Genomic DNA, 18,289 nt, shown 5'->3' with positions numbered 1-18,289 from the left:
TCTAGGAAAGGGACTAGAGGGGCCTGAACGAAGACAGTAAGACCAGGCATATTAAAACAGCTCTAAACATCCGAAACTCAGACTCTCTCGATTCCCCACGTGCCCACCCCTTTCCCAAGACAAATAAATCAGATACCGAACAGATGTATAGAAACTTGTTTTATTTGGGTAACATTTCCCAAAACAGGTCAGTTAGTAAAATAGATTCTAGAGAACATGGCCCTATGCATAGCCCTCCCCCCAAAAAAATAACCCTGGGGGTGAGCCTTCCCCTTCCCCCTTGGGATCCTCTGGTATATAAAAAAATTTTGGCAGCTCAGTGTTTATCATCTAGGCTTGGGGCACCATGTGCATGTTCAGTACTCCTAGGGTGCAGCATAGTAGTGGGGGATGGTAACTCTGCCAACATGCCCCCAACCCCAGCTCAGCAAACATTTCTACCACAGCTCACTATCTGGGACCAAAAGAAGGAGCAAGCAGACCCCTTCCACTGATGTGCTGGCCAGGGCTCAGCACCTTCACTTGTGCTTTGAGAAAGAGGGACGGGATTTATTTGGCACTTTAAAAATAGAGTAGTGAGCAGGACTGGAGAAGCCAGAGGAGGTTACCAAAACTGGCAGGAAGAGGCCATTTGGCACTAGTTCCCTGGGAGAAGGGAAGAGGAAGATAGATATGAAAGTAGGAGCTAAGAAAAGTAGGAGGAGACCACTCCAAGTGAAAGAGGGCTGAAATGGGCTAGAACCAGTAGGACTGCCAACTCAGCCTATGCCTTCTCTATGCCTCTGTTCCTACAGCAGTTGGGTGCTCACCGCCAGCCTTACAAGTATCCGATTGTCCCTATGTGTAGTGTCTGACTTGATACTGGCACACACTGCCTTCCCCAATACTAATGTCCCTTGATCATATCTCTAGTGACTTGACCATCTTTTGTCCCTTGGGCCTAGGGGTCAGGCTCTTGTCTGCCCAATTTCCTCTCATTGGACAAAGAGTTTCAAAGGCCCCAAGCCTATCTCCCAGAGAACTTTTTGGCCCTCAATACCTCCCTTCCCCACTCCTTCCTTTTCCCCACACACTGGGAGAGGGGGAGGAAGGTCAAGGGCACGTGATACCCAACCTTCCCTGCCTGTCTTGGAGCTTTCTAGATTTGGATAAAGAGCAGGCCAGTGAGCAGGGCAAAGCCTGCTAGAAGCAGAATGACCTTGAGGATTCTCTGCTCAGAAGTGGCCAACTCCTGGGGCAGGATTTCCAGGAAGGTGATATAGAGAAAGGTGCCAGCCGCCATGCCCTCCAGCACAGACTGGGCGAGTTGGTGCAGTGGCCCAGCTGACTCTGCCAGAGCTGTACCCAGTCCAATGCCCAGGGGTGTCATGCATGAGAAGAGGATCCCACAGCCAGCCACCACCTGTGCTCGCAGGTGGCTCTGCAGCAGCCGCAGGGACAAGCTGACTGCTAGGATACCCTTATGGAGCAGCAACGCCAGGCACAACTCCATGGCCCGAGTCTGGTCTCGCTGCAGCCCCACTGCCAGCCCTTCAAACACTGAATGCAGGGCCAACGAGAAGACCAACACACAGGCACGCAGGGCTGAGGGAGCTGATGAGGCTCCGCCTGGCTGTGGGACCCCCAGTCCATCATGCCAGTGCTGTGGCCCACCATTCACTGTTCCCAGCAGAGCCCTCGTCTCCTCTCGAGGTGGTGGTCCCGACTGTTCCTTGTAAGCCAGTGTGATCTGCTCCATCACCAGGACCAGGAAGAAGCCCATGGCCAGAATGAACTCTTGGAGAGGGAACTGGAGCTGTGGGCAGAGGGGACAGCATGGAGATCAGGAGACAAGCCAAGAAGGGAGAGGAAGAGTCAGATGCAGGGTTTAGTCCCAGTTACACGGACCTGGGGTCCGGCACAGACACAGAGCCACTCTCAGTCATGCAAAAACAGAGTCACGTGGTGTCATATACTGAGTGACACATGGCGGACAGATTATGCCGTCACTCCCAGTGTGACATGGAAACCGTGGTTTCTCGGTTTGAGTGCTATTCACATTTTGGATTGGACAGTTCTTTGTTGTAGAGGGCTGTCCTGTGCCCTGTTGGATGTTTAGCAGCATCCCTAGCCTATACTCATTAGATGCTAGTAGCAAGGCAAGCCCTCCCTCCCTGAGTTGGGACAACGAAAAATATTTCATTACTGAATGTTTCCTGGGGGGTGGGGGTGGGGGGGTGGATTGGAGAGCTGAAAGTCACTGGTGTAGAAAAGTGTGACAAATAGGCCACACCCTGGCCCTCTTTCTCAAGTGCTCACACGCTAAGCCACATACTGTCACAGGGACGATCAGGCTTACACACAGTCACACAGAGACACAGGTCACTCAGTCACAGACATAAACGGTTACAGTCAGTGTTACTTCCTCAGTTCCTCCAACTGTCTCAGTTTTTCCAATAAGACTGCTCTGTGCCTTGGACATGATCTTCCCCATATCCTTCTTCCTTGGGCTATAGGAACACCAGGGCCCTGGAAACTGACTCCTACCCATCCCAGGCCTGTAGGGACCTCTATCTCCAACCCTTCAGGAAAGTGCTGAGAGGGTAAAGATGATTCTTGGAGTGCTATTATTTTCCTGGAGGCTGGAACTAGAGACACCCACAAAGTAGATCATGCACCTGGTAATAAGGTTCCTCACACTGTCTCAAAGGGTACACAGAGGTCACATAAGGACTGAGGGGGTAAGAACCCACAGAGTTGTGCTGCCCTGTGACTAAAAATCACAGCTCATGGCGTCACAGGCCAAGAGTCTTCGTACAGTCATAGAGTGACACACGAACAGATCCATACAAACCACCTCTCCTGGAGGTACGTGACTGAACACCCACATACACAGGGTCACATGCAGATGACCAGGGCTCACCGTCACGTGCAGGGCCGCCAGGGCCTCATCTATAGCACCCAGGTAGTCAGGCAGCAGGTCCAAGAGACATGTGGCCAGAAAGACACCGCCCGCAAAGCAGCTTACAAGGCTCAGGGCTTTTTGGCGGGAGGCTGGGCAGGAGTGGAACACAGAGAGGAATGGGTAAATGAACCCTCTTTAGGCCCCACTACCCAATCAAAGCAACAGTCACTCTTGCTGACCCCCCGTAGGTCCACTTCCTTAACACCAGGGCCTTCCCTAAGCCAAGCATCCATGGAACAGGGGAAAGGAGAGGCTTACCTGAGGCTTCAGGGTTAGCTCCTGGCCGCCGCAGCACACAGACAGGCACTAGACTGCAGATGAGAGTGAGGACCAGCAACAGCACCAGGGCCCCCAACTTCACCTCCAGTCCCATGGGCACTGGGGCCTCTGAGGCCGCTGCCTCAGGGCGCCACACCAGGAGCTCTGGCTCTCCCCAGGGCCCCATGGTGGCTGTGGTAGCTCCAATGACTCTCAGACCTAGGAAGACAGAGTGAGTGGGGAAGTGGAAATATTTCACAAGGGAAATATGGGATGAAGGGAAAGGGAAGGGTGGCCTGAATGCAGCTCCCTCATCCCAGCCACTTTCTGATCTTCCCTATCCCAGTGTGACTCATCCACTCCTGACCTGAGGCTATTCCTCTTTCCCCTATTTGATCCCTTTCAAGTGACTTATTCAGGAACCTAGCAAGAGGGAAACTGAGGCATGGGGGCTGTGTGAATACCTCATTACTCTTTCACATGAGGCGCCCAGAAAACTAGGGAGCTGGGCTCCTTTAAGCAAAGTAGATGCCAGCCGCCCTCTCCAGGAAGAAACGGATGAAGCGAAAGGGGTTCAAGAAGAGATGTCAAGGACAGCTTCGTGGACCACCTGAACAGGGCGACTTGGGGTGCTTTCCCGCTCCCATTTCCCCAGCGCCATCCCTCTGAAAGCAGAGAGCGACTGTTGCAAGCCACGGGCTGGGATGTCGGGAAAGAAGACCAAAGAGGGGTCCTAGGAGTCCTGGGTCCCGGAACGGGCTGACCCAACAACTGAGGGCGGTGTCTGGAAGTCCGGGCTCTGGGAGGCGGGGTCTGAGGCCACCACAGTGCCGGGAAGCTGAAGAAGAATGCGAGAGCTGGAACTCTGGCTCGTAGGCTCGGGGAGGTCTGGGTGGCCGACCCCGATCCCGCTTCCTGGGAGCCAGCACTCACCTCTGGAGGGTCTCACTACAAGGCATCCGCTCGGTTCCGGCCTCGAGTCGGGAATTCCCGCCCCCTCCCCTTCGTTTCCCCCTCCCCCCGCGTCCACCGCGTACGGACCCCCAGTGGCCAATGACAGCGCCTAGAGGGCGGGGCCAGATTGGGAGTGACGTGAGCTAGGAGCAATCAGAGGTCGGCAGCCAGAGTCCGGCGGAGGCGTGGGCGATCTGGGGTAGTGCGGGGCTGCGGGTGGGGGGCCGAGCAAGGGAAAGGAATTCAGGGAGTATCTAGAGTCTGAGAGCCTTGGTCTCTGTGGTGGTCAGACCCGCGGACCTGACTGGTCTACAAAGGCTTCGATCCTTTGTAGATTCTAAAAGAGAAAGCTAGATGCTTCTCCGCGGGCAAAGATGATGCTCCATACCCCACCCCCACATTCCCGTCTTCCACCTCCCACATCTCTGAGGATATCTGCCTGGTCTTGAGCCAAAGTCTTCTTATCTCTTTTAGAAGATTCCAAGATCCCCTTCTGGGCACCAGGGCGCCAAAGGGAAAGCATTCCATTCCTAAGACTGACTGACTTGCTCGATTTCCCTTGCCAGCACCCACAAGGAAGAAAAAAAGACAAGAATTGAAAGCGGGGGCTAGCAAAGTGAGAGTATATCTTGAAGTACCTATGGTGGGAGCTGACTTGTGTGCAGCCTTCTGCCTTCAAATGGGTAAAGTGGTGGGACCCCTCTCAGGAGTTGCTGAAACCCCACTTGGTGAGGAGCTTCTCTCCGCACACCCCAGCTTACCCTCACCATGCCTCAAGGCAGCTGGCCAGGATTCTCTCCAATCTCACCTGGATCTCTCTATCTTCTCTCCCTCCAGCTGCATCAGCCTCTTTTCTGTTCCTTGAATGAACCAAGTCATTCAAATCTTGGTTCAGCTACTTACAAAGTATAAATGAAAAACATTGCTTGCCCGTATGAGTAAACAAAGGTTATTGAAGCCATCAAGCCACTACAGCTGCGTGGTGAGCCCACAGCGAACTCAAAATGGAGAGGAATCGGCTGCCCGGCTGCCAAGCCGAGTCACTGCAGCCACGTCCATAAAATAACCCCTGAGAGGACTCAGGATAGGAAAGAATAGGATAGTGGCCCCAGATAGCTAAGGTGCAAATCAAAGTAATGATTTCAATGAGCGCAAACTGTTTAATGTCTTTCCATACATAGAAAAGTGCTAAATTCATTAACTTGAGATATCTGGTTTTCTTTAATTAATAATAATCTTTTGATGTTCTGAATTCCTAGTCTTTGTTGCAAAAATTATGTATCCTGATTCCTCCCTTATCTTTTTGGAGTTGTCCCTCAGAGCTATCTGAGAGGCTGCCTCCCGGGCCTCAGAAAGACCACCAAATAAAACATAATTCTGAGCTTTTAGATAGTGCAATTTTTTTAGTCAACAAGAGTAATCTTGAGAAAATCGTTTAACTTCCCTCTGCCAGCTGTCAATTGCTATGAGAATGATATGGGTAACATGAAAATGCCTGACCATATATCAGTTACTCAATAATGATTAGATCCTATTCTTCTCTTTACCTTCAACCTATTTAAATTTTGACAGGAAGAATACCCATTTGAACTCTGAATCCACATCCCAAGTTTCTGTGCTTTATTTTTATTTAAGTTATGATGTAAAATTCTTTATTGGAATATAGTTGATTTACAATGTTGTCTCAGGTGTACAGCAAAAAAGTCAATTATACATATATCCACTCTTTTTTAGATTTTTCTCCCCATATAGGCCACTACAGAGCATTGAGTAGATTTCCCCGTGCTATACAGAAGGTCCTGATTAGTTATCTATTTTTTTATTATTTATTTTTTGGCCATACCTTGAGACATGTGGGATCTTAGTTCCCTGTCCACGGAGCGAACCTATGCCCTCTTCATTGGAAAGCAGAGTCTTAACTACTGGACCACGAGAGAAGTTCCAGTTATCTACTTTATACAGAGTAGTATGTATGTGTCAATCCCAATCTTCCAGTTTACTCCTCCCCCTCCCTTATGCCCTAGAAATGGTGAATTTGTTTTCTACATCTGTAACTCTATTTCTGTTTTGTAGATAAGTTCATTTGTACCTTTTTCTTAGATTCCATATGTAAGTGATCTGATATTTGTATTTGACTTACTTCACTCAGTATGAAAACCTCAAAGTCCATCCACGTTCCTGCAAATGGCATTATTTTTCTCTTTTATGGCTAAGTAATATTCCATTGTATTTATGTACCACATCTTCTTTATCCTTTCCTCTGTTGATGGGTATTTAGGTTGCTTCCATGTCCTGGCTGTAGTAAATACTGCTGCAATGAACATTTGGGTGCATGTATCTTTTTCAAATTATGGTTTTCTCCAGATATATGCCCCAAATTTGTGTGCTTTATTCACTGAACTATTCTTTATTTGAAGTACTATTGGGAGGCAGATGAAAATCATACCTAATCAGTATAGCTCCATTTAAAAAAAATTGGTTTTGGCCGTGCCCAAATGCATGTTGGATTGTAGCTCCCCAACCAGGGAATGAACCTGAACTGCCTGCATTGGGAGCAGGAAGTCTCAACCCCTGGACTGCCAGGGAAGTCCCCATTATTTTATTCAAAGAGAATTCCTGGGTCATCAGTCTCTAGATGAAGGCAAAATGTCCCGACTTTTGGTATTATTACACTTGTGTCATGTTATCTGTCTCCTCTGGTAAAATTGTAAATTATACAAATGCAGAACACATACTGCATACTGTTACTTGTAACTATATGCAAAATATAAGTCAAACTCCCAAACCAAATCTGAGTATTTTAACCTTTTGCAGTTTTCTAGACCCTTGTCCCTCCATTAGTTAACCTGTGAGTGTGTACACATAACTGTTGTTCTTTATCAATAGCATAATGCATGGATTATGGATTTGGACAACCCACAATTGCACGACTTTCCAAAGTCAAAGCGCTGTCTGGTTATTTACTCCCGGCCTAGAGCTTCGGAGTCTTGTGGCAAGTGAAACCAAACCAAGCCTCTGCCCACATTCCCGGAACTTCCCCTCACCCCACCCCCTTCCCTACTGTAAGTCTTCTGGCTCTTACTCTCCTTCTCATGCCGCGGAACCAAATCCCTACCAGACAAATAAATGCTCTGGCTGCACTCTGACAGCCAATTCCCACCAGTTACGGAGGAGCCTGCCTCCAGACGGTAATCCCATGGGCTCAAAGCACAGCCCCTCTTTAGCTTCCAATCAGACTCAACTGGGGGAAGAGCGCCATGGAGTGGGGGAGGGGATGCCTCTGTCAGTCTTCGGCAGTCCTATGGACACCTCTCCTGTTTTCAGCCCCGCCGTAGTCTCCTGTCTGTAAAACTGACGGCTAGAGAACAGGCACCAAGTGTCCTGTGCTCCATTCACAACCGTCTCTAGCCTTCCCTGAGGAGCCATCAAACCCTCAGGAAGATCTGCTGTCACTAGGAGAAACTGAGGCAGAAGGGGCCAGGCTGATGTCTTAAGTCCGGTTTGTGGATGCTCAAGCCTCTAAACCCCTGCTCCAGATACTGCTTCTCTATCGTGGCTCTTGGCTGGGTACAACCCACTTCTGTAGTGTAAGGCTGGGGGCGGGGTTTGGCTAGGCAGGTCCAGGATGCGAGATCCTGGAAGAAAGAAAAGGTGTACTGTTTGGGGCCATCAACGAGCTAGGCTGGCTTGGCAGGGCTGAGCTCTTCGAAACAGGTAATACTCAGGGGGGTGCCTGTTGGTCTGAACCAGAGAGATAAGGCCAAAGGCGAGATGGCTGGGCTGACATTTGAGGGGGCTGCACAGGGGAGAAAGGGGTATAATGGAAAAGGGAGAGGAGCTCAGAAACTGTGGGGTGGGGGAGGGGGGGAGCCCACATTCTTCTTCTGCAACTGCCCCCCCCCCGCCCCCGCCTCCCAGCAGAACCATGGATTTCAGAACCCCTGACCTGCTGGACATGTGCCTGGAACCTCCAGAAGATGTCTTCTCAACAGGATCTTTCCTGGAGCTGGGACTCCATGGTCCACCTTCAGAAGTTCCAGTGACTAGGCTACAGGAACAGGGGCTGCAAGGCTGGGAGTGCAGTGGGGGCCATGGCTGTGTGAGTGTGATGAATAGGAATGGGTATGGGTTGAGACAACTCTTGTGATAAGAAGTGCAAGAGGCTTCCGTTTCCACTTAGAGGTCTGAAGACAGAGCCCCTAAAATAGACATGAGCTGTAACTACCCTCATGTCCAAGGACAGAAGGGACTGAAACTGATCTGGTTTTGACATTAATAGGACTTCAAGAATTCTTCCCTATACACATTCACACCCTCTTCTACTGTAGGGTCTTCAAGAGAGTGAGCCTGAAGATTTCCTGAAACTTTTCATTGACCCCAATCAAGTCTACTGCTCAGAAGCATCTCCCGGCAGTGACAGCGGAATCTCCGAGGATCCTGGCCATCCAGACAGTCCCCCTGCCCCCAAGCCACCCAGTTCCCCTGCCCTCTATGAGGTTGTCTATGAGACAGGGACCCTGGAGAGGATGCAGGGGGAAGCCGGGCCAGCTGTAGGGCTCATCTCCATCCAACTAGGTCAGTGTTCTTTGTGGGGAGGGGACACTGGCCCTCCAGGTCCAGTCCTAACCCTGGAGTTAAGGGGGTTTCCCCAACCTATGCCACTACCCAGAGCCTGTGGCCATCTACATCCTTTCTCCCAGCCACTTATGTCTCCCTCAGATCAGTGGAGCCCCCCATTTATGGTGCCTGAGGCCTGTGTGGTCAGTGAGCTGCCTCCTGATGCTCACATCCTGCCCACAGCAGCTACTGTAAACGCCGTGCCTCCTGCAGCCCTGGTGAGTCTTGGGGAGTCAACTGGACTCAGTACTGTCTGATACACAAAACTGGGGGAAAGGGGTTGAGGGAGGGGAAAACTGATGCTGAACACTGTCTTTGCCCCCATTTTTGTGGCATTGGGCCTGAATGCCAGAGAGATGTGAGCAACTGTAAGAGCAGGAATGGACAAGAGAGACAGAAGCCCTTGAGGTTAAGGGGGTGATGTTTCGGTTAAGGAGAGGGTGGGATGAGGGAATCCAAGGATAGGGCTCAGGAGAAAGCCTGGTCCTGTGTGCACTGTCTGCTCAGTTAGGGCCACTGTCTCAGCCTTGAGCCAGGACGTGGAAATGGGATAGGCCGCCTGGGAATCCAACTGGTTACTGGGCACAGGGTGTAGAAGCAAGTGCAATTACACTTTTTACTGGAACAATAGTTCAGCAGTCACCCACTGCCCATAGTTAACAGCATAGGGGTGTGACATGTCACATACCTTCCCAAGGGGAGTTGGGCTGGTTCCTTGCAGTGAGGATGAAGAGGGGGCCTTGCCCAGGTCACTGTTCCTCCATCTTGAAAAGAACTCTTGTGTGCAAAAGGCAGGGAGTAAGTTCTAGCCTCCCTGCAAATCTGTAATTGAAGCTGAGACCAGAAGCCAAGCCAAGCATCTTAGAATCTTGGGATGAGGAATCTTAAAAAGCCTGAGGCATCTAAACTTGTGTGTGCATCAAAAACACTAGGGCATTTGTACTGGATTGCCAGGGAAGTCCTGGTTTGGTTTTAATTTTATTTTTGGCTGTGTTAGGTCTTCATTGCTGTGCAGGCTTTTCTCTAGTTGTGAGGAGTGAGGGCTACTCTCTAGTGTGGTGAGCGGGTTTCTCATTGTGGTAGCTTCTCTTGTGGGACACAGGTTTGAGGGTGTATGGGCTCTTCCCAGATCAGACACTGAACCCATGTCTCCTGCATTGGCAGGCAGATTCTTTACCACTGAGCCACCAGGGAAGCCCTGATATTGTTTTTAAGATAAAATCTTCTAGGGGAATTCCCTGGCAATCCAGTGGTTAGGACTCAGGGCTTCCACTGCAGGCGGTATGGAATCGATCACTGTTTGGGAACTAAGAGGCTGCAAGCTACATGGAACAGCCAAGAAAATAATAAATAAATACCCTCTAGGCTTCATTTTCAGAGATTTTGATTAGGTGGATTGGGAGGGACACCCCTCTAATATAGCACCAAACAGTATCAGAAGCAAGACGGGAACATCAGAAAAAGTCAGAGGTAGAGTGGTTTAGCTAAAAGTCAAAGATCATCAGAAGGCAAAAAGCAATTTCCTCTTGAGTCACAAAGTGAAGTATCAATCTTTCAAAAAGGAGTATTAGTTAGAAAAGTAAGCTACTCAGTTGATGGGCTCACATTAACCAGATACCATCTACCCTCCCCACATACTCTGTTCAGTCTGGTTGCCTCTGGGGCATTCTTTGAGAGGGAACAGAACTTCAGTCTGAGAAGTAGGGCTCAGACTTGAGGGGAGAATGAGCCAGGACCCCAGGGATCTCCTTGTGGCTGACAGTAAACCGCAATACTGCCAAATTGAAGTTAATGGCTGAAGATGAATCATCTGTCTGCCATAAGATTAAGCAGACTCTACCTTAGTGAGTTACTCCCCCTCCTCTCCAGATACTCCTAAGGTCTGCAGAAACGTGCATCAGAATAGGTCCTCTCTAGCCTGGTCAGACTGCCAAGGGCCTAAGTCTGTGGACAAAAAATACAACAAAACCGCCTCCTCTTTCCCTAGTCAGCCTCAGGTAGTCCCTGTGGCTGAACTGAGAGTCTGTCTGAATTAAGGTCCCTGTCCCTCATTTCATTTCATGGTTTGTTATTCCTCAGAGCAAACAGGACACACTCCCCAGGAGGCATGCAAGGGGAACAGTCTTGAGGATGGGATGACCCTCTCTCCATTCTCATCTTCTCTCATGCCCCAGCAGCTGCCCTGTCAAACCTTGTTCCTGACAGAAGAGGAGAAGCGGCTGCTGGGACAGGAAGGCGTTTCCCTACCCTCTCACCTGCCCCTCACCAAGGTAACACGCTTCCCAAAAGGTATCCCAATACTGTGACCACATCCGGGCCTCTGAGGAGCCAGGAGAACAGAACAAAGTTGAGGAGTTGGGGAGGCTGAGGGCCCAGGACTGACACACCCTGGGCCTCCAGGCAGAGGAGAGGGTTCTCAAGAAGGTCAGAAGGAAAATCCGTAACAGGCAGTCAGCTCAGGACAGCTGGCGGCGTTTCCCTACCTTCTCACCTGCCCGTCACCAAGGTAACAGGCTTCCCCAAAGGGTATCCCAAATACTGCAATCCTATCAAGGCCTCTGAGGAGCCAGGAGAGCAGGACAAAGTTGAGGAGCTGGGGAAGGCTGAGGGCCCAGGACTGACACACCCTGGGCCTCCAGGCAGAGGAGAGGGTTCTCAAGAAGGTCAGAAGGAAAATCCGTAACAAGCAGTCAGCTCAGGACAGCCGGCGGCGGAAAAAAGAGTACATTGATGGCCTAGAGAGCAGGTATGTTTGAATTCACATTTCTTTGCTTCACGTCTGGGCCCCTGTCTTTACCAAGGCTGGTGAGGTCAGGCATGCACATGATTACCAAGCCTTATCCTACCTTCCCGCCCTCCCTAGGGTGGCTGCCTGTGCTGCACAGAACCAGGAACTACAGAAAAAAGTCCAGGAGCTAGAGAGGCACAACATGTGAGTGAAAACAGTCTGCGTGTTGGGGGAAGTGTGCTGCACACGCTCTTGGGCCCTGGTTCCCAAGAGATCTAACTCTTCATTCACTGTTTCCCAGCTCCCTGGTGACTCAGCTCCGCCAGCTGCAGATGCTTATTGTCCAAACCTCCAACAAAGCTGCCCAGACTAGCACTTGTGTTCTGGTACCACTGATCTATTTCCCATCTCCCCCCTTACCTCCTCCACCTTCTGCCAGATTTCCATCCCTATGCTCACTTCCTAGCCAGACCTACTGTCCCATCTTTGATGACCCCAACTGCCCCCTAGTCACTCTGCCCTCTGCTCCCTTCCTTGATGGCCCCCACAGCACAAGTGTCCTCTTGCTTCTTCCCAGATCCTTCTTTTCTCCTTGGCTCTCATCATCTTGCCCAGCTTCAGCCCCTTTCAGGGCCTGCCAGAAGCCAGGCCTGAGGATTACCAGCCTCATGGAGGTGAGAGGCAAGGGCAAGAAGGAACTCTGTTTTCTAGGTAGTCAAGAAGTGGGAGGGAGGTCCTGTCCTCTCTAGGATCCCTGACCAAGGGAGGGAGCACTGTTCTACTGCCCTTTTTCCTTCCCTCCGCAGTGATTTCCAGAAACATCCTTACTCACAGGGACATGACAGAGAATCCTGAAAACGCAGTGGTAGAGTCCAGACTGGAGGGGCCACCCGGGGCCAAGGGTGCAAACAGCTCAACAAGGACACTGCCTGAGAAGGTGGGAGGGAGGGCAGGCCCCAGCAGGCACATCAGAACTGTGTCGCATGCAGATGAAATGTGAGCTGTCGCACTTCCTGGCTCACTTCCCAATCACAATAAGGAATCCAGGGCTCTGCTACTGCTCTGCTTCCTCCTGGGGTTCCCACTCAGGGCTCTTTGGCCTCAGGGGTCTGAATCCCATAAGGATGCCCTTGATGTCTGTACCCCATGGCTTAGTTGGCCTATGTCACGGGGAAGCTCAAATACTTTCATCATGTATCTGTGATTTTATTTCTTTGAGGACAGGGTTAAAGGGAAACTGATGTTTTGGCTAAGAAATAAAGTTTTTTTGGTAAAACTATATGCTGACAGTTTTAAGTAAGTAGTGGAAGAGGAGGAAGATAGGTACCTGGGTAAACTGGGGCCTAAAATCACTACCCCCTTTCCCTCTCTCCCCCTCCCCCCTCATGATTTCCTGCCCCAAACCAAATTATAGATAGGGGGAGTTTTAAGTAAGTAGTGGAAGAGGAGGAAGATAGGTACCTGGATAAACTGGGGCCTAAAATCACTACCTCCTTTCCCTCACTACCCCCCCATGCCTTCCTGCCCCAAACCAAATTATAGATAGGGAAGGAAATGATTTTACTCTTTTTATTCTGCTCATTAATTATTTAGATGGAGGAGTGAAAGGGGGTGCTACCGCAAGGTTAGCACCAAGGGCGCAAGTCAGTTTATTCTACCTTCTGTTTGAGGCAGGGTTTCTAACACCCAGGTGAAAGGAGAGAAAGTAGCTATATGGACTCAATTTGCTTCCGGACCTTTTCCAGAGCCTTTCTGTCCAGTTGTCGCTGACGAACGATGACAAGGCAAGCAAAGACCAAGGCCAGACCTATGACAGTCCCTTCAAATTTCCAGAATAAGCGTTGTTCCATCAGAGCTGAGCGGCAGCTGAGGGTGAGAAGAAACAGTTATCCCCAGAAAAGATCAGAGTGCCTCCCCTCTGTTCTCCCTTCTGCTTCTTCCTAATGAAGGTGTCTCCGTGGCGAAGAGAGGATGCCAGAGTCAGCCTTCTAATGTGTTTACAGTATATTAATCCCCCTCAAATATTTAATTTTTAGTGAGATAAACAGAGCTGGTACTAACCAATTTTACTGATAAGAAAACATGGGAGTAGAGCTGGGACTTGGGTTCAAGTAATTTGGCTCCAAATCCCCTCCCCTTTCCAATATGCCATGCTACCTCCAGAGGAAAAGGAAGAGGCAGGAGTATTTACCTAAAGTCATAGGAGGAAGTAATCTAGGAGGATTCAAGAAGAGAAACAGCACTCACCTTTTGAACTCACTCCTCTGAGATGAGCTGCATGTTATTTTCTCCACATATCCTGTGGAACCACACTCAGGGGTGGTTTTCTGCCCGGAGGAAAGCATCACAACACATGTTAGGAAGGGGCAGCAGGAGAAGCAGGGCACCATGAGCGGGTGTCCAAAGTGCTATGGCTCGGGGCTGGTAGGCAACTGAGAACTGAGGAGGAGTTCTCCTGGGTGGTGACAGGGTGGTGTTTACATGACCAGGAGTATGTGTCAGTAACAACCCTTCAGGCTCAACAGCCTAGGAGAGGCAAGGGCAGGTTCTGGAGCCTACTAGATTAAAATTGAGCAGACCACGGTTATTAGCTGAATGCTGCCATTAACTTCGAAAGAAACAGGCACATTTTCAGGAGGAAGACAAGTTCAGATTTGGACTTACACTGAGACTTCAAGGAAAAAGATGAAAAGACAACGCAAAGGCACACCTTAGACAATCACATCGTTCCAGTCTGACTCAATGTGAGAAAAAAGGGAGAGAAAACAGATACTCACAGCCTGGAAATTAGAACATGGAGCACACTCTTCTGCCACCACAAACTCTTCCACCAGCCAGCACGGCAAATTTGAGGTGCTCACTAGAGAGGAAGAGAAATGCAAGCCTCAGACTTCCTTCCGAAAATATTTCTCCCCTAAATTCTGCCCATCAACTTCCCAGCACAGTTTTGAATGCCCTCGTCCCACGTAGTACCGCCCTTTCCCACCTCATCTCTCGGAATATGGGAGGATGTCAAAACAAAATTATAGGAGAGACGAGTTCCAGACCATCACCCACCTGACAGCTTCTCTTCCCGCACGGGAGCCTCTGCTTGGCTGCAGCGGAGGGGGGAAGGGGCAAGAGTCAGAAGCCAAGAAACAGGGAACCCCGCCCCCCCACCTCCGCGGTCCTGGGACTCGGGGACTGGGGACGTTACCATCCTCTCATCCCCTCCTTTTCCCTGCCCTCAGCCCCTCCTTACCAGAGCCTTAAAGTGAAAGCGCAGAGCAACCAGCAGAGGTGGTGGCCCTGGGGGAGGCCACGCCTCCCCGCGCCCGCAGGCATGGAGTGCTGTGTCGCACCTGTCGGGACAGAGGGACCTGCCTCACTGGCCTCGTGCCTCGGTCGGAACGCAGAGTCAGCGCTTACACGGCAGTCCTCCGAGAGGTTCCAACTCAGGGCTGCGAAATGCTGGAGTTGCCTATCAGATTAAAGGCTCTGTCAGTACGCCCCCATGGCCACGGCGAGAAAAGGCAACACGCATTTGTTGGGTAGGACCGTGAGTTTCCTTCTTCGACCGATACGGTCCTGACGGGAGGCGTACGGCCCTAGCATTGCCTCGGCTCCGCTTCCGCTCCCGGTGCTGCCATGTTGCGCGCGGAGGATCCTGGGCGCGGGCCCGTTTCCAGAGCCAGGCCAGTGATGGGAGGCGGAGGCCCGCTGCTGGCCTGACGGGCCTCGTAGTCTTCCGCCCACTGCTCCCTGGGAGTTGGAGTTCCCTGCACTTGTGCGGCGCGTTGCGACCCTTTGGCTAGGCACACCGTTGCATTCTGGTCCTGGTAGTTTTTTGCGGGAACGGAGAAGATGGCGGCTGTCAGGCTATCGTGCATTGCAGTAGCTCCCTGGGCTGTCACCTGTTTGCCCCTGTGGTCAACGGCGAGACATGAAAAGGAACGATACCTCTCCCTCTCAGGACTTTCCTCTCTCCTTAAAACCCGAGGACTCACAATTAAGCATCCGATTTTCTGACTCTCCTCCCCATTCCCATCTTGAGCGATGATCAAGGGGAGAAGCTGAGTTGGCGTTCCAGAGATGAAGACAAAACTGTTACTTTCTCCTCCCTCAAGGGGCAGCAATATCCGAAACTTTGTGAATGTGAAGGCTTCCCCTGTCTCTGGGCTCCCACTCAGTTCTACTCAGATGGGACCTTCTTGTTGTTTAGTCGCTAAGTCGTATCCGACTCTTTGTGACCCCATGTAGCCCACCAGGCTACATGTCCATGGGATTGAAAGATGCAAAGGAAATATTCATTAAAATACTTTGTTCTCTTCTATTGCCTCACATTTCTATCATACTTTTTGAATTTAAGGTTTAGCTCATTTTGATTCTCTTCTATAATCGAGTCAGTTGGTATTGTCCCTGTTTAAGGAATAAGCTCAGTCTGTTACTTGTCCAAGATCATACAGCTAGTAGGAGAGCTGAGACCTAAGCCCAGACTTTTAACTCCCAGACCACAGATTTGTGCCTGTTTTCCATCCCTGTGAAGTCAAACCTTGGCAGAATGTGGGTCGGGAAGAATCCCTGGGTCAGGAAGGTCCCCCAGAGAAGGAAATGGCAACCTATGCCAACGTTCTTGCTTGGAGAATTCCATGGACAGAGAAGGCTGGTGGGCTACAGTCCAGGGGTCACAGAGAGTCAGACATGACTGTGCAACTAACACTTTCAAGTAAATCTAGGCCCTATTAATAATCTGTATCCTGCCTTTCAAGATCAAAGAAATTATTCCCATACTTTTTCCTTGTTAATTCTGCTCCAAACTCTCCTCCCTCAAGAAGTCTTTCTAGTCTAAAGGCCACAGCTACTCTCCCCAACAGCCATAAGGGCTAGAGCACTTTTGGAAATTAACATTATGTGTGATGTGGACTCTTACGATGGCCCAATTAATAAGAATCCACCTGCCAATGCAGGGGACACGGGTTCAATCCCTGATCCTGGAAGATTCCACATGCCTCAGGGCAACTAATCCCATGAGCCACAACTACCAAGACCACACTGCAACTATTGAAGCCCAAGTGCTCTAAAGCCTGCATGCTGCAACTGCTGAGTCTGTGGGCCTGGACCCTGTGCTCCTCCACAAGAGAAACCACCTCAATGAGAAGCCTGTGCTCTGCAACAAAGAGTAGCCTCCACCTACCACAGCTAGAGAAAGCCTGCTCACAACGGAGACAGCACAGCCAAAAAAACAAACAAACAGTATATCTGGTGCTATGTCCCGTAAATTCTGTCTTCCCATCAGACTGAAATCTGACTGCTTAAGGACAAGAACTAACAGACTGGAAAGATCATTGGGTGGGAGATGAGAAACCAACAGCCTGGTGAGGGCTGAGTTTTAATTTTGCTGGTAACTGTTAATTTGTCCCTTTAGGTTACTGTTTGTCTGTGTATTATTTGTCAATAGTTGTATGTAATAGAAAGTAGGGCATGGGGTTTTTTCCCCTCGGGATTTTTTAGCTATGATAAGTTTTGGTCAAAACATAGTATTCTGCTACTCCTTACTCAGTCCCACCAGTTGTACCAAGCAACTGAATAGGGTTCCCTATGCTGAAACTGGATTTTAAAATATCCACTCTGGGGTATGACAAAGAGGCCAGTCAGTCTTCTTCCCGGGATTCACAAAATGCAAGTCTTTTCTCATCTCTTGAGTGAATTAAACTAGCTGGGCTCCAGTACAGAATTCAAATATAAGCCACAGATAATAAGGATTATTACCCCATTGAAGCTTAGATACTTAATTCATGTACCAAATAATTTTCTGAGTCCTTCTCTTGGCACTGTCATACTCTTTTTTTCTGAATCTTGTCTTTTACCAGCAGAAACAGCAGCACACAAAAAGACTTTGCTGATGACTCCAGGGTTGTGCTATCCACTTCTACACCGTAGGCTTGGGGATGTTTTAAATGCCTTGAACATCGATCATATCTTTGAGTAAAACTTATAGTGGTACTTTTGTCTAAACCAAATCTGACATTTTCATCATCTTGGTAAAAGATCAAGTCTGTGAGATAATTTTGCTGTTTAAAAAAACACTGTGAATTCATTGCAGCACTATTTACAATAGCTAGAACATGGAAGCAACCTAGATGTCCATGGACAGATGAATGGATAAAGAAGCTGTGGTATATACATACAGTGGAATATTACTTCGTCATAAAAGGAACACTTTTGAGTCAGTTCCATGAGGTGGATGAACCTAGAGCCTATTGTACAGAGTGAAGTAAGTCAGAAAGATAAAAATACCATATACTAATACATATATATGGAATCTAGAAAGACGGTACTGATGAAATTATTTGCAGGGCAGCAATAGAGACACAGACATAGAAAACAGACATATAGACACAGTGGGGTGGGGGCGGGGGGTGGTGCGGGGAGGAAGGTAGGAAAGAGACGGTGGGATATATGGAGAGAGTAACATGGAAACTTATATTACCATATGTAAAATAGCCAATGGGAATTTGCTGTATGGCTCAGGGGTCTCAAACTGGGGCTCTGTAACAACCTAGAGGGGTAGGATGGGGAGGGAACTGGGAGGGAGGTTCAAGAGGGAGGGGACGTATGTACACCTATGGCTGATTCATGCTGATGTTTGGCAGAAACCAACACAATTCTGTAACGCAATTATCCTTCAATTTAAAAATTAATTTAAAAAAAAATTAATTTAAATTTTAAAAAGAAATTGCAAATTTACTAATCAAACAGATGCAAATCAAAACATGTCTTTTCCTTTTCAAAGATTTAAAATATTTTAA

The 18,289-nt window shown here is 49.4% G+C and overlaps 3 protein-coding genes across 7 annotated transcripts; 1 reads left to right on the top strand and 2 right to left on the bottom strand.

Moving 5' to 3' along the window:
* Positions 1-144: 144 nt before the first annotated feature.
* SLC39A1 (solute carrier family 39 member 1) lies at positions 145-4,207 on the bottom strand. Of its 2 annotated transcripts, none has more exons than XM_061120755.1 (4): positions 4,136-4,207; positions 3,203-3,421; positions 2,903-3,033; positions 145-1,795 (listed from the first exon to the last, which is right to left on the bottom strand). In XM_061120755.1, exons 2-4 carry the CDS (start codon positions 3,387-3,389, stop codon positions 1,139-1,141), a joined length of 975 nt encoding a protein of 324 aa, XP_060976738.1. In that variant the 5' UTR covers positions 3,390-3,421; positions 4,136-4,207; the 3' UTR covers positions 145-1,138. The 2 variants fall into 2 exon arrangements, with proteins under 2 accessions (XP_060976738.1, XP_060976737.1); XM_061120754.1 differs by lacking the exon at positions 4,136-4,207 and adding an exon at positions 3,667-4,033.
* A 1,831-nt stretch (positions 4,208-6,038) lies between these two features.
* CREB3L4 (cAMP responsive element binding protein 3 like 4) lies at positions 6,039-12,815 on the top strand. 4 transcript variants are annotated; one of them, XM_061120749.1, is made up of 10 exons: positions 6,039-7,344; positions 8,078-8,255; positions 8,485-8,731; positions 8,876-8,991; positions 10,951-11,043; positions 11,413-11,519; positions 11,637-11,705; positions 11,803-11,887; positions 12,079-12,175; positions 12,308-12,815. In XM_061120749.1, the coding sequence occupies exons 1-10, from the start codon at positions 7,283-7,285 to the stop codon at positions 12,499-12,501; spliced, it is 1,248 nt and encodes a 415-aa protein (XP_060976732.1). In that variant the 5' UTR covers positions 6,039-7,282; the 3' UTR covers positions 12,502-12,815. The 4 variants fall into 4 exon arrangements, with proteins under 4 accessions (XP_060976732.1, XP_060976731.1, XP_060976734.1 ...); XM_061120748.1 differs by having other exon boundaries at positions 10,948-11,043; XM_061120751.1 differs by lacking the exon at positions 6,039-7,344 and adding an exon at positions 7,375-7,870 and having other exon boundaries at positions 10,948-11,043.
* A 241-nt stretch (positions 12,816-13,056) lies between these two features.
* Positions 13,057-15,210, bottom strand: JTB (jumping translocation breakpoint). The gene is made up of 5 exons (XM_061120753.1): positions 14,743-15,210; positions 14,559-14,596; positions 14,279-14,361; positions 13,749-13,828; positions 13,057-13,367 (listed from the first exon to the last, which is right to left on the bottom strand). The coding sequence occupies exons 1-5, from the start codon at positions 14,823-14,825 to the stop codon at positions 13,211-13,213; spliced, it is 441 nt and encodes a 146-aa protein (XP_060976736.1). The 5' UTR covers positions 14,826-15,210; the 3' UTR covers positions 13,057-13,210.
* Positions 15,211-18,289: the final 3,079 nt, after the last annotated feature.

This window comes from Dama dama, chromosome 20, assembly GCF_033118175.1.
Source record: "Dama dama isolate Ldn47 chromosome 20, ASM3311817v1, whole genome shotgun sequence".
Taxonomy (NCBI): domain Eukaryota; kingdom Metazoa; phylum Chordata; class Mammalia; order Artiodactyla; family Cervidae; genus Dama; species Dama dama.
This window is presented reverse-complemented; position numbering and strand designations above follow the sequence as displayed.